This window comes from Nannospalax galili, unplaced genomic scaffold (assembly GCF_000622305.1).
Source record: "Nannospalax galili isolate Female #2095 unplaced genomic scaffold, S.galili_v1.0 scaffold63, whole genome shotgun sequence".
Classification (NCBI taxonomy): Eukaryota; Metazoa; Chordata; class Mammalia; order Rodentia; family Spalacidae; genus Nannospalax; species Nannospalax galili.
Window position 1 is genome coordinate 7,976,386 of NW_008355272.1, and position 14,633 is coordinate 7,991,018.

General features: G+C 50.0%; 1 protein-coding gene across 3 annotated transcripts in view; it reads left to right on the forward strand.

Annotated features, from left to right (window-relative positions):
• The window catches only part of Nr2f2 (nuclear receptor subfamily 2 group F member 2), a 13,010-nt gene extending 5,319 nt beyond the window's left edge, over positions 1–7,691 (forward strand). Inside the window, exons 1-3 of one of the 3 annotated variants that reach the window (XM_008852343.3) lie at positions 7–1,249; positions 2,751–3,278; positions 5,982–7,691. In XM_008852343.3, the coding sequence (XP_008850565.1) occupies positions 808–1,249; positions 2,751–3,278; positions 5,982–6,256 (1,245 nt within the window). In that variant the 5' untranslated portion in view covers positions 7–807 and the 3' untranslated portion in view covers positions 6,257–7,691. Of the gene's footprint in view, positions 1–6; positions 1,324–2,750; positions 3,279–5,981 lie in introns of those variants that run through there. The other 2 variants (XM_029555669.1, XM_008852344.3) reach the window with 2 other exon arrangements.
• The last annotated feature ends 6,942 nt before the right edge of the window (positions 7,692–14,633 follow it).

Sequence of the window (14,633 nt, forward strand, 5' to 3'; positions counted from 1 at the left end):
GGCGGCGGCCCAGCGCCAGGACGACGCCGCGCAGCGCCCGACGCGGACCACTTTCATGCTGATTCCCCCGGACCCGGGCAGCGCTCCGGCCACTCCGCGGGCCGCCGGCCTCCGCCCCGGCCTGCCTGGCTCCCAGGGCGCGCCCGTGCCCGGCGCCTCGGCTCTCTCGGTCCTCCTGATTTCGATGGCTTTCCTGAATGGCTGACTGTGGGCTGCCCTGGACTTGGCCCCCGGACAGTCGCCTCTCCTCCTCTTCCTCCTCCATCTCCTCCTTCTCCTCTTCCTCCTCCTTCTCCTCCTCCAACTCCGCTGCACACTAGATCTGAGAGCAAGAGAGTGAACGAGAGAGGGAGAGAGGGAGGGAGAGTGAGAGCGAGCGAGATCTTTAGGAAGATTTTTTTTTTTGCCTCCTACTTCTGTCTTGAAGCCAGACAATCGACTTGCAGCTCTCCCTCCCCTCCCTCTCTCCACGTTCTGCTCCCACTCTCTCTCCCCTGTCCCCTTGCCCGCCCCTCTCGACGGAAAGCCCCCCGAAACCAGCAAAGCTGAGCCGAGGGAAACAAACAAAACAAACACACCGGGCCAGACAAGCCATCGACAAAACTTTGCAAAAGCAAAAACAAAAAAGGAAAAACTCACCAACCTCAATCAACTAGCCCTGAGCCACCCGGGGCGCCCTCCCGCGCCCTCTCGCACCCTCGCACACACAAAAGGCGGCGCGCCGGAGCCCGAGACTCGGGAGCCGCCGCCGCCCCGCCGCCGCCCGCAGCCAGGGGAGCAGGAAGTCCGGACGCGGCCCCCATAGATATGGCAATGGTAGTCAGCACGTGGCGCGACCCCCAGGACGAGGTGCCCGGCTCTCAGGGCAGCCAGGCCTCGCAGGCGCCGCCCGTGCCGGGCCCGCCGCCTGGCGCCCCGCACACGCCACAGACGCCGGGCCAAGGGGGCCCAGCCAGCACGCCGGCCCAGACAGCGGCTGGCGGCCAGGGCGGCCCTGGCGGCCCGGGAGGCGACAAGCAGCAGCAGCAGCAACACATCGAGTGCGTGGTGTGCGGGGACAAGTCCAGCGGCAAGCACTACGGCCAGTTCACGTGCGAGGGCTGCAAGAGCTTCTTCAAGCGCAGCGTGCGGAGGAACCTGAGCTACACGTGCCGCGCCAACCGGAACTGTCCCATCGACCAGCACCACCGCAACCAGTGCCAGTACTGCCGCCTCAAAAAGTGCCTCAAAGTGGGCATGAGACGGGAAGGTATCGGCCTCTCATTTCTCCCCCCTTCGCCCGCGGTCCCGGGGCCCTGGGTGCGTTTGACTAGCCTGCTCTGGGTAAGGACACAGAAACCCCAAGCTCTTCTCTTCGTGGTGCAGCCCAGAGGGATTTTATGCTAGATCTGCATTGCCACCCAGACCCCCAGTCCGCATGCTTTAGCAGACCACTTTCCTTCTCTGCCCTCTCTGCGGGCAGCTTTCCTTTTCTTTGCATTGATTGCGAGTTCATTCGAGTTCACCTTTCTGCAAGGGATGGATTGTTGTTGTTTGTTGTTTTAAACACCCCCTCCCCCCTTGTTTTTCCTGCATGTTCAACATATGTCCCTCCCCCCAACCCTCTCCCCAACCCCCACCTTCTCAAAAAAAAAAAACAAAAACCTGAGATTGTACTTTTGTACAGGAGGTTCAAATTACAAATGGCAATTTTATGCACTTCGCCGTATTAACGCTGCCGCCCCGGCAGTGCTCATGTGACCCTTCCATGAATTAACATTCTGCTTAAAAAAAAAAAAACTCTTTTTTTTTTTTTTTTCCCCTTTCACTTTTGAAACAAGGAGAGAGCTGTAGAGAGTAGGGAAGTGTGGGCGAGGGGCCTTGGGCCGCTGCTTTCGCTCTGCGCGAGTTGGGTCTTTGTGATATAAAATTCGCCAAGCCCCGGGAGCAGTGATCTGCCAATGGCGCGCTGCGCGCCGGGCGCGGGCTCCGGGCTGGGGAGAGCCAGTGCAGGGGTTTCTTTGTGTTTCTGCGAGAGCGACTCTCCCGGTCCGGAGTCAGATAACACCCGGAGCCTGGGCTTTCCTTGGCTCGAACGGGCCCTGCTTGGGCTCAGCCGGCGCCCGCCGCCTGCTCCCTGCCTCTCCGCGGCTTCCTCTTTCCTAAGCCGGCCTCTGCCTCTCCGCCCTCTCTCTGGGGCTCTCCTCCTCTGAGCTCACTGATCCGGCAAAGGCGCCGGACGTGGACTGTTTGTCTGTTGCCAGGAGTTTCTCGCAGGGCTGGGGCTGGAGCTGGGGTTACGAGGTTTGGGGACAGTCGTTCCGGGGTGACCACAGGCCATCTGGGGTAAACCCTGGTGTCTTGTGCAAAAGCGTCTTACCCTCCCCCTACACTCTGCTCCCGTTCCTTCTCCAATCAATAAGAAATATCAGCTGTTTAGCAGTAAAGAAGAAAGGTGCCCCCAGAATGCTACATCCCACCCACAGAGCCGGGAACCCCCTCCCCAGGCAAAGTGGTCAATTCTGGGTCCTCGGTGGACCAGCCCCTGCGGGCCTCGCAGGCCAGTGTTAGGGTCTGCCGGTCAGAGCTGGCCAGGGAAGTGATTTGTGAGGAGTGTTGTTGAGAGCCCGGGCAACAGACTCCTAGGTCTGTAGCCGGCCTGCCTCGATCTTGCACTACTCTGGGACCAGGGGCAGGCGGGGATCATGCTGGGGGGATCCATATACTAAGACAGAGCATTAACTGCTGAGTGTCTCCTTTCCTTCCTGCAGCTGTACAGAGGGGCAGGATGCCGCCCACCCAGCCGACCCACGGGCAGTTCGCTCTGACCAACGGGGACCCCCTCAACTGCCACTCGTACCTGTCCGGATATATTTCCCTGCTGCTGCGTGCAGAGCCCTATCCCACGTCGCGTTTCGGGAGCCAGTGCATGCAGCCTAACAACATCATGGGCATCGAGAACATTTGCGAACTGGCCGCGCGGATGCTCTTCAGCGCCGTCGAGTGGGCCCGGAACATCCCCTTCTTCCCTGACCTGCAGATCACGGACCAGGTGGCCCTGCTTCGCCTCACCTGGAGCGAGCTGTTCGTGTTGAATGCGGCGCAGTGCTCCATGCCCCTCCATGTCGCCCCACTCCTGGCCGCTGCTGGCCTGCACGCTTCGCCCATGTCGGCTGACCGGGTGGTCGCCTTTATGGACCACATACGGATCTTCCAAGAGCAAGTGGAGAAGCTCAAGGCGCTGCACGTCGACTCAGCCGAGTACAGCTGCCTCAAGGCCATAGTCCTGTTCACCTCAGGTAGGAAGGAAACCTGTTTTCTGGTACCCAAGACCTCCTAGGGCAGAGTTAGGGCCTGGAAAAGTGGGCCAGCTCCACCTTCCCCTTAAAAGGCCAAACTGTAGAGTGTAGTTTGATCTGGGAACTTTGTGTAACTGCTGGGTACCACCAGGCCTGTTCTGGTCAGAAGAGGAAGCTGGGGTGCAGAAGGATGCTCCAGACTCTGACTCCTAGAGGGGCCATAGGTCCTCTCAGGCCCCTTCCTCTCCTATAGTAGCCAACTTGGAATGCACTCTCCTGCTTCTTCCCTAAGCCCAGGCCCTCTGGGCCTATTTAGCCCCCAGGGAATCTACTCAAGCCCAAAGCTTTCTCTGGCACCCTGACTGAGATGCCCCTGGGCACATAGCAGGCCTGGCATCATCCCTCTAGGAGAAAGTTTGTCCCTGCAGGGGAAAAGTTTTCCTGTTGGAGAACTTTCCAGTTGGAGTTGGAGCTTCAGGCAAGTCCAACTTGAGGGCAGCCGTTTTCAAAATTGTATTCTCATTAAAATAATGAAGACTGCCAGGAGAAGGGGAAAGAGCTGTCAGAAAGGGACAGGAGGAACTAAGGGACGTTCATAACTCCAGAAGGACTGCAGGGGGCTAAGGCTGGCTTCCAGCTTCCCCTGCCCAGGAAAACACCTAAGGCAATGTTAAAGCAACCCAGAATGTGTGGCACCTTGGCCTGGATATGAATATTGCTGGAGATATAACACCATCATTGACTGTATTAGGAAATCTAGTTAGTTTGCATGTAGTTTAACCTGTGTGAGTAATAGATCTGATATTCATTAACTCTAGAGGCCAAATGATTTTTTTGAGAGTCTGGCTTTCCATTTTGGGCCACACCTGAGTCTTTTGGCTGCCTCCAGGCTCAGTTCGGCCATTGCACAGGTGGCTGGAAATTATCCCCTCCCTTCACATTCTTCTACTAAGTTGTCAGCTGATTCCTTTGTCATGGCTGAGAAGGGAAGGGGGTTCCTGACTAAGAATAACAAACATTTGGAATCTGGCAGGACTTGGAACCTAGTTACCCACTCCAGCTCTTAAACTTACAGTCAGAAAACTAGAAGAGATGTTTGCCTATGTGGCAAACAGAAAGGACTTCCACAGTTTATTGTTTGAAAGAAGTCTGGAAACCAAGTCATTAGTTGAATCTATTGCAGATTTGGGAGTCCTCAATCTGTTGTCTTAGATACATTACTGCTTTTCACATAAAATCCTCCCAGTCACCCCAAATCCTGCCCACTGAAATCATTAGGTAATCAATCAGAGGGCAGCACTTTGGCCAGGCAAGAACTACAGGCAGAAGATTGAATGTGGTTGATTCTTCACATGAGCCTGTCATATCTAGAGTGCTTGCCTGGTGCAAATGTAGAGGCAAGCTCCTAGTCCTATGTCCCATAGCTACCTTCACCCCCTTCCTACAACCTGGCCCCGAGCCCATGTTCTCAGATGATGGAGGTGGTTGTTAATTTCTTGATATCATTGTTAGTTCTTTGCCTTTACCCTTGGTCTTTCAAGAAAAGAAATGCCTGGTACTGTCGAAACAGTTTAATTTATTACTGTTTGCAAAATGTGGAGGCCTGTGTGGAGAATGCAGATGGCCTCACAAAGAGATAAAGGTTCTTGTTATCTGATTCAGAGGGAGACACACAGTACCTACATGGAGGGAAGGAGTCCTAGACAAACAGATCTTTTTATTTCTGACCACAGACACCTAGGCATTCTGTAGATCCAGGAAGTCCTGGACACAGTGGAGGAGGTTACATGTGTGTTCTCGTGGTAGGGGTGGAGGTAGTGGTGGCTGTTTTCGAATATCTGTTTTAATGATTCACAATATGCATGTGTTAACCCCAGCCTTGTCTGGGGAGCCCCTGAAAGGTCAGGTCACAACCTGAACCGCCTTCACCAAGAAGCCTCTCATTTCAAAGGCACTTATTGTATTTTCGCGTATCAGAAAAAGAAAAGTGTTTTCCTGAAGATAACAGGGAGGGGGGATGCTTCTTGGAGGGACCTGGGTTTAAAAAAAAAATAAAGGGGGGTGGGAGAAAAAGGAGAGAGAAGAAAAGGAGGGAAAAGAAACAGCTCAAATGAACAGAGAGATCACAGTTTGCATGGTTGCCCTTCAATAGGCTAAACTGACAAGATCAGTTTTAAAGGGCCACTTAAATCAGTTTCAAAGACTGGAGAAAAATGAGTCGCCCTCTTTGGGGGAGAATCTGAGGCTGGGTCGTGGTTGCCATTACTGAAGGCTGGGCCAGTTTGTTGCTTCCCCCCACTATATAATTGTAAGCCAAACTATTATTTTCAGAGGTTGAGGGGGAGGAGCACTGGCAGTTTTGGTTTCATCTGTTAGTCTCTGTGCTGTGTTGGGCCAGTTATACCAATGCACTTTTTCTGGGGCCTCCCAGTGACCCAGCCAGAAGACTGAGGCATTGAAAGCCTATAGCACCCCGAGTGTGTTTTATTTTAAAGCAAACACTCCAGGACCATCTCAAGCTTTGTCACTTCCCTCCTCTTCCTTGAAGTTTTCAGTGCACGGGCATTTGCTCCAACTCTGGTTGGGGCAGTTTGATAGAGCACTGTGCACACACCTCATGTGACCCATTTCAAGCCTCCTAATCTGATGACTGAATTCTCTCTCTCCCTCTCTCTCCCTCTTTCTTTTTTAACTTTCTTCCAGATGCCTGTGGTCTGTCTGATGTAGCCCATGTGGAAAGCTTGCAGGAAAAGTCCCAGTGTGCTTTGGAAGAATACGTTAGGAGCCAGTACCCCAACCAGCCAACACGGTTCGGAAAGCTTTTGCTTCGCCTCCCTTCCCTCCGCACGGTCTCCTCCTCAGTCATAGAGCAATTGTTTTTCGTCCGTTTGGTAGGTAAAACCCCCATCGAAACCCTCATCCGGGATATGTTACTGTCCGGCAGCAGTTTTAACTGGCCGTATATGGCAATTCAATAAATAAATCAAAATAAGAAGGGGCGTGAAACAGAGAAAGAAAAGGCAAAAGACTGGTTTTGTTTGCATAATTTCCTTCTGTTAAGAAAGGATATAAAAGGATGTTACAAGTTTGCTAAAAGAAGAGAGGGGAAGAATTTAATGGACTGTGAATTTCAAAAAAAAAAAAAAAGGAAAGAAAGAAAAAGAAAAACTCCTGTGTCGGTCAGAACAACTTGCTACTTATCTTTTTTGTATAAAAAGGAAATTAGTCTTTTTCTTTTTTGGTAAATTTTTGAAAAATATTGCTAAAAGTGCATTTAAGGAGATTGGGAGAAAATTAGCAGAATGGAGAAAGTAAGTCTTTTTTTTTTTTCCAAATTATTAATTGTCCTGTGTCTCTGTACCTCTAGCTGTTCTTTTTTGTACTTTTCTGGTTCTAAACCAGTTTATTCTGTGGTTCTATAATAAGTTTTGATATAATCTTGGCTTCTTAAAAACTGTGTATCATTAAAATATATGTTCTGCAAGAATTAAAACTGAGTCCATGGAAATATCGTAGGAAGACATAAAACTTTAAAAGGCAACTCAAAGATGGTGGAAACGCACTTACGAGTGGTGGCCAAAATTTTTAGGTGAAGTTGAGCAGTCTAATTAGCAAGCTGGAGGAACCACAAGCTACACTTAACTTCCCCTGCCCCTCCCCCCAAGACACCATGACAAACCTAGCTTTTTAAAAATATTTTAAGAAAGAGAAGGAACTGTGGAATTTATTGGCAGCCAAGGAATGTGTCCAAGACACAAGCTGAGGTTTTGAATAAAAAGTGAACTTTTGTAATTTCAATTGGGTCCCCCTTAGTTCTTGAATTGTTATGAAAATCCTATATCTGTTTGTATATTTGCAAGCCCTTTGTATTATAATTGTTGATATTTCCCCTTTTTAAAAAATACCATTGAAATCAGCATGACAAAATAACACTGTTGGCACTTATAGGTAACGTGATTGATTCAGTATCTTAGAGTTTACAGTTTGTGTTTTTAAAAAAACTGAAGGTTTTTTTTTTAAAGTGCAACATTTCTGTATACTGTAAAAGTTATAATAACTGAACTGTTTGGTCGAGTCTTTGTGTGTTATATTCCAAGGAAATTGAAAGTATTCAGAAATTAAAATATTATTTGATATCTGAAACCTGCTTGGCTGTCCCCACTCACTGTCTTTCTACCCAAACCCCTGTGAGTTCTCCCTGAGCCAGCGGGGGCCCCATTTGTTTACTCCCCTCAATCAGTTTGATCAAAGGTAGACTAGTATATTTGCCTGTTTAATTTGGGTGTGTGTGGGGGGAGCTGAAGTTAATGGTTTATCTATGGTTTAGGAAGTACCACACTGATATAGTAAGCCACCCCCATTCACCTAATCCTCCTTTTAATTAAAAATGGATTTTCCAGGAAAAAAAAAAAAGGCCCTTATATTTGTCACACTTAAGTGCCTGCTTAGGGAAGGTATTGTGAAAAAGTATTAGAAATCTTGAGATCAGTATCTATTTTATGATCAGAAAAAAATGCTCTTTTGTACATTTCTGACAGTTATGCAGAAGATTGTTCAAGCAAGCTAATCCAAGCACTGTAAATAGAGGGCAGTTGTTTGCAATGAGTTTTTCCTTAAGTGTGATTTTTAAAACATATTTTGTGGTTCTCATCTAGCGTGGTTGTTGAGAGGGTCTCAAATACAGTGATGTAGCTTCTAGCGATGAAGGGTCTGTTTCCATGTACATATGATAACTTGCAGTTGGCCTGCCTTTCCCCTCCCCCTCCCTCTTCAGTCTGTGAGAGCAAGACCACAGGTCAAGGGAATCTTTTCCATTGGAGTTATGTACATAAAAACCCATGGACATTTGGACATTTCACATTGTGTAGATGCAATTGCCACTGCTCTTGTAATCCTTCGTCCTTAGAAACCAAATTAAGGAAGAGAAAAAAATGAAGAAAACTTTACAGGGTGTTGCTGATGGAAGTCATAACTATTTGTTTCAACCCCCTCCCCCTTTCTCTTCTGGTTTGGGAAAAGCTTAGAGCTGGGAGCTTGCAATTTGTTCTTATTTAGACTTTCCAAGCTGCCCTCCCTGAAAATGCTTTTACGATGTTGTGGTTTAATCTTAAAGTGAGAGAGGGGGCTGATGAGGGAGATGAGAGAAAAGGGATCATTTTGCAAAGTGTATTAAACTTTGATGCTCAGTTCTAGTCCATATACGCAGACCTAAAAAATTCTGTCTGATTTGGGCATTTGAGCAGAGTTCTGCATCTGACCCTCTGCTTCTCTCTGTAGATATATACATATATAAATATAAGTATGTTTTACAGCACCGTATCTGACCTTTAGATGGAGGTTTGTCTGTTGTTGTTGATTTTCTCCTCTTGCAAGTGCTGTCAATGTGAGTGTGTGAAGTTTCTCTAAGTAAAACACAGGCCCCTTTCCTTGTTTGTTTTGTGTTAGCTTATTGTAAACAGCCATTTGTTGTAAATTATTATTGGCATTAAATTATAATTTATGATTTTCAAAGCAAAAGACAGTCCCTGTTTTATTATGCTTTAAGTATATACTCTAGGCGTTGAAAATTTCTTTCTGACTCTTAAGTTTCAGCGATGAGCTTGGGGGTCTTCGAGGCAGAAAAACAGGGCTCAAAATTTTTGAGCTGGTTAAAACAAAACTCCTTGTATATGTTTAGAGTGGCTGGAGGAGGATCTGTTTAGAGTGTTGAGTTCGGTTTAAGTTTATTGCATTTAAAGAAAGTTTTTCTTTTCATGCTGAGTTAGAACAAAAGATCTTTGCTGCGACTGAATTAGACAAAAGACGAGGGCTGGGACCCTGCGAGCGCGTTGTGTGTGAAATTGACGAGATCTTTAAAAAAAAAAAAAAAAAAACCTGCTAAACATGGCGACTCTTTCCCTTTAAGTGTCTCTTTTTCCTTGCCGGGTTTTTTTTTTTTTTCCTCCTCCATCTGATCTGAGCTCGCTTTATTTCTTTTCCCATCCCCACTCCCCCTCCTCCTGGCGCTCGGGGGTGTGAGAGAGAACCCAGTTAGAAGCGAAATGCAACAATAGTCCGAGGAGAGAGAGGGGCGATCGCTGCTTCTTGCCACTTTCATACAAACCTGGGAGAAGATTGAGCTGGGAGGGGGAGGGGGGGGTTCTAGCCAGTTCTCTCGGCTCTCTGTCGCCCTGCCTGGGCCTTTGATGGTGAGCTCGCCCTGGGGCCGCCTGGGGCTGGGGCTCAAAGTTAGCGGGTGACGTCCGGGGCTGGATTCGCCGCGATGAGACTCGGGTTAGCATCCGGCGGGCCGCGGGGACCCGGGCCTGGAGTTGGCCGCTGCCGCGGAAAGTGCCTGGCCCCCCGCCCCCGCCCCCAGTGCTGCAGCCTGCCACCCGCGCCGGGGAGAGTCGGGGTGCGGAGCGCGCAGAGCTGCTCTCCCGGGATGTGCACCGAGCGGCTGCGGGCGGGGGGGCGGGGGCGGGGGGCGGTCAGGGGGAGCTCGAGCGTGTGAAAACTGCCTGGAAGCTCGCTTTTGCCTTGGTCCTATGAGCTGAGCCAACATGGCGTCTCCCATTGCACCGCGAGCGCCGGCTGCCAGGCACCGAACGGCCGGGTAATAGAAAACACATTGGTTACCAAAAAGGAGAAATAAAAGGAGGTGGGGGTAGAGCTAAGGGCCATTTCATCTGCAGGCAGAAAACCCTCTTTTAAACTCTGGCTGGCAAGTGAGACTAGTCCTCGATTATTATGTAATTAAAGCAATAGCATGAGTAGAGAAAATATTGGAAACGCAGGACCCCAAACCCTCTTTTCTGCCCCCCCATATTCAACAAAGTTTATTTCACACCTCCTCTCCCTCTCAGAACCAAATTAGAAGAATAAAAATCGGTATCCACAAACGATCTTAAGTGTTTGAATGGTATAGGGGGAGGGGGAGAAGGCAGTATTTACAGACCTCGGTCAGTTCCCGGTGCTCATTAAATCAAAGCTGCTTTGGGCTTCGCGCTGGCCCGGGACCTGCTAGGGAGGAGGGGGAGAGCTGGCTGTGAACCCGCCGACTCAGGGTACAACTTGCAGCTTGCTTGTCAAAGTTTGGGGAAAGGTGGCTTTCCGGACAGAGATTTGACTGGAGAGTGGATCGAGCTGGGGCCGCGGACCGCTTCTAGGAGGGTGGTCGCAGGCCCCAATAGTATGTGAGCCCTTTGGACTGCGCCTCTGGCTGGAGCGCATCTTCAGAGGAAGACTCTTTATCTAATAGGTTTGAGAGCGGTCGAGGGCGGAAGTGGGCAGACCTGGCCTCCCAGAGTTTTCCCAGGCCTCTTCAGAGACCCCAGATTGGGATCATCTGCTCAGGGTCGATGCGGTCTTCTCTGTCGAGTTCCAACCCTAGACTGGGCCTGAGGAGCCCTATCAACCAACCACTTGGGAGGGAAGCGAGGTACTCTCTGAATTCCAGGCCTCGTCAAGATTTACTGAAGTTGGGTTTAAAAAACGTGCTTCAGATGATTTTTCCCATTTTCTCAGATTTCAAAGGCTCCCTGCAGTGCCGCTGCCTAATTAATGGTGAAATTCAACTAAATCTAATTATGCAGTAATTTTAAAGCAGTTAGTGCTGGGCGTTGGTTTGTAATAGGACCCCAGTTTTTTAAAGTTTGTTGACTGTATTGGTTTAGGGAAAAGCTGTCTTTTGTATAATAAAGAAAGATGGAATAGTTTTGCTGCAGGTATGAGAGGGCTGAGAAGTGTCTGCCATATCATCTGCCTCTCAGTCCAATTCTGTCTCCTTTTCTCTTTCCTGCTCAGGTTAAGAACCTGAGCAAGGTGCTAACTCAACAAGCAGAGCCAGTTTCATGGTCAAAGGAAAAAGGGAGAATCTGTCCTTTGAAGACAAAAGGACTGGCTTGCTGTCTGTCCTCCTGGATGCATCCGTAAATGCTTGAAAAGGGGGAAGGGACTCCCATCTCTAATCCAGAACAGATTTCCTCCCCAACATCTATTGTCATTAAGGCTCAAAGCTGACTCTTGGAGTTATAAATCTTATCGCCCTTCTGATAACACACTTGTAATAAGTTAGCGTCCTATTCAAAGTGAATTGTAAAATTGCCTCATTTAATATGGCATCTGTGTCATTAAAACTTTTATTTATTTATTTATTTATTCTCGCCTGGTGACTTGCAAATCTGGCTTTGGGGCTAGCAGGGACATCCCTGCCTATTGGGCCTCCAGGGTTGGACAGATGAGAAGAAAGGTGAGAGAGATCGGCTGCCTGGATTCCGCCTCTGGATCTTAGTCTGGGGTGAGAGACCCCCAGGCAGAGCCTAGGATGGTGGTGTCCCACTCTCCACCCCCCAGTGGCTCCCTGAAAATGAGATTCCTTGAAAGAAACAAGCTTGTGATTAGCTAAGCAAACACATCTGCTTTAGGAGTTGGGCCTTCGTTAATTAGCTGAACAAAGGGCCGTTTTGCTTTTTACCTTTTGCTGGGGGAGAGTGTGTTATTTCAGGAGTGTCTGGGGCTCTCCTCTTTTCAATTGCATCCAACGACGTTAATTTTATTGGGATTACTGATGGGAAATGAGGTGGCACAGGCTTCCGAGAGGAAAAGCTTGATCATTACCCCCTTTGGAACTATATTTTTCCACCGAACCTCCTGCTCGTGAGGAGGGGGGTGGGGGACAAACTGCGCACAAGTTCGGAGCAATTGGACTCAGGCTCCTGGTATGTTGATCTCGGGTGACAGAGCGTGTGTTGAAGCTGAGCGCTATAATTTGCACTTCTGTTCCTTTATTAGGCCTGGAAAACGAACTAATGAGCTTTGGCCCAGTACAATGTCACTTGTATTTATTTTCTTATGGCAACTTTGAGATAGCGAAAGTGGGAAGTGTTCCTTACCACAAGCTAGGGAGGGTCCAGAGTCTGGTCTCCTGGCATCCGGGATGGGGTGGGTGGCTGCATCCCAAGCTGGTGAGGATAAGCCAGTGGCCCTCACAGGGCTAGCCTGGGCGTGGAATTGGGCCTTTTGAGTGGTCCTGGGGCCTCTCTGGACATTATTCGGCCTTTTAATGACTTAAGCACCCCTTCAGGCCCAGCTCCCAGAGCCAGGGAAATCTAAGGGTGGGGAGAAAGGCCAGCCCCAGGGCAAGTTCCCAGATAGAAGTTCCCAGGCTCAGAGGGGATATGGAGGTTCCCTTCTGCTGCTGAGCAGAGGAGGGATCCTGGCGACACAGCTTGCCAGGCCAAAGACCCCTCGGAGCCAGCCGGGTTACCCTGCTGGGTGGCAGAAACATCTACTTCTCCTCAAGGCCCGGCCTAGCTTTGTAGCTATCTTGTTGGGAGTCGTGGTGAAGAGACCGCCTTAAAGCGGTTCTTAGGACCCCGAAGTTCTGAGACTCCCTCCCCTTTCTTCCTAGGTTAATTGCTCCAAAAAGTCGCAGTTGGAGGGACCTAAAATAAAGAGGGAGGGGTGAGGCTGAGGCAGGACCGGCATTCCTAGTGCTCTGGCAGAGAGAAAAAGAGACCTCCACTCCGGAACTGAGGGGGACAAGGGAAGGGAAATCCCGAGCTGCAAGAGGGGAGAGGATCCGTCTCCGCACAGCCAGAGACTTCCCGTGGTTCTTGCCTCGCTCCATGCCAGGCTTGCCTGGCTAATAACGCCCAGGCTCAATGACCCCCTCCCCTTACCCTTCCCATTTCTCTTTGCTTCATCCCTCCGCCTTTCCACCCCCACCCACCTCTTCCTTCCTTCCTCCAAATGGGTGTTAACGTGGGTCTTTATGTTCTGTCTATAACTAGGATGTAATCACGCGCCCCATGCCTCTCTCTAAAAGCATTTAATAAATGTCTATTAAAGCGCTACAAATGTAAGATGAATTTAGTGGCGCCGCTGCCTCCCTGAATCCAAACGGTAATGATGGATTTATCAACGGGGATTCGCCTTCAGCACAGCAAGGGAGGTTCACTCAGCAAAAATGTCGGAGAGCACCCACCCAAATATAATCATTTGACCCCCTGAGGCCGTCAGCCGCCGCGTCCTTTCCAGTTGTCAGGAGGACAGGCTAGGGTCTTTGGGGCCTGGCCTGAGTACCAGAAGGGAAGTCTCATCCATCTCTTGGAGTCTCCCAAATCCCCTTTCACCTCGTTGCCTTTGACCTTCCTCTCTTGGAGAGTGTGGGGTACCTAGCATGCATGTTTGGGGAGTGGGAAGTGGAGGTGTCAGAACTTAACATCTGTGTCCGGGCCTTGCCCCTGAGACATCAGTGGGCACCCTAGCATCCTTCTTGTTTTTGAAGATCGTAATTGTTCCAGAGTCTGCAAATATGGTGTTTAAATGCCCTGGCTTTGGGATCCTGGCTGGACTGCTGACAGCCCTGGGCATCATTCTCTGGAGGACAACTGTAGGGCAGAGGACTCTGGTGTTCTAGCCCTTGAGGGTCTCGAGTATGCCCATTCTGCTCAGGATCCCCGGATCACACCAATCTCAACGAGAGGCGACTGTCGGCAAAGATCCGAGAGAGGCCTTCAAGACTGGTACAAAACTTGCAAATCTCTCCCACCAAACTGATCCTGTGTTTTTCCCACCTGCCCCTGCCTTGCCTACCTGGCCACTTTAAAGTTCTGGTCACAGATGTTCAGAATTCGGTTTGGCTATGATCCTTAACACCCACAACCCCATGGACCACACCACCTCTTTCTTTTTTGTTTCTCTCCTCTCTCTCTCTCTCTCTCTCTCTCTCCCCCTCTCTCTCTCTCTCTCTCTCTCTCTCTCTCTCTCTCTCTCTCTCTCCTCTCTCTAGTGCTGGCCTGTTCCATCAAGCCCAGTTTTCATTCGCTTTGGCCTCTGATTTCTCTTTCTTCTTTGGAAATTTCATTGAGATGTGTCTGTACTTCGCTTGTCAGTTATCTTTGTTCCTCTTAAATAAAGGGCTTTTAAATGGACTTATTGCTCCCAGCGTGGGTTCCTCTCTCTAAATGTTAGAAAATTGTGCCATCTACCCGCTATGCTGAGTACTGTCACACTCGGAGACCTCGGGGACCTCCAGTCTGGCTTCAATGCTGCAGTGTCAGGGGCCGCGGGCAGCAGGAGGAGGGGCGGCTCACGTGGATTTTTATAGCTCTCCGCCTGCAGCCGGCTCTCGTGGCCACGACAGGGCATGGCCCGCAACGCGCGGAGCAGCCAGCCCCATGGCGGCCAAGAACTTGGCTGCAGCGGTTGATGCCCGACCAAATCTCAGTCGTGGTGCAGAGACTCTTCCCTTCGCGATGTTGCTGGTGGAAGGAGCACCCAGGCAGCTTTTAGACTGGGAACAGCAGCTCGGGGTCACGGATAACGGAGGACAATGGGGTGGGCCCGGGCTGCCGGGGAAGGGCGGAGGGA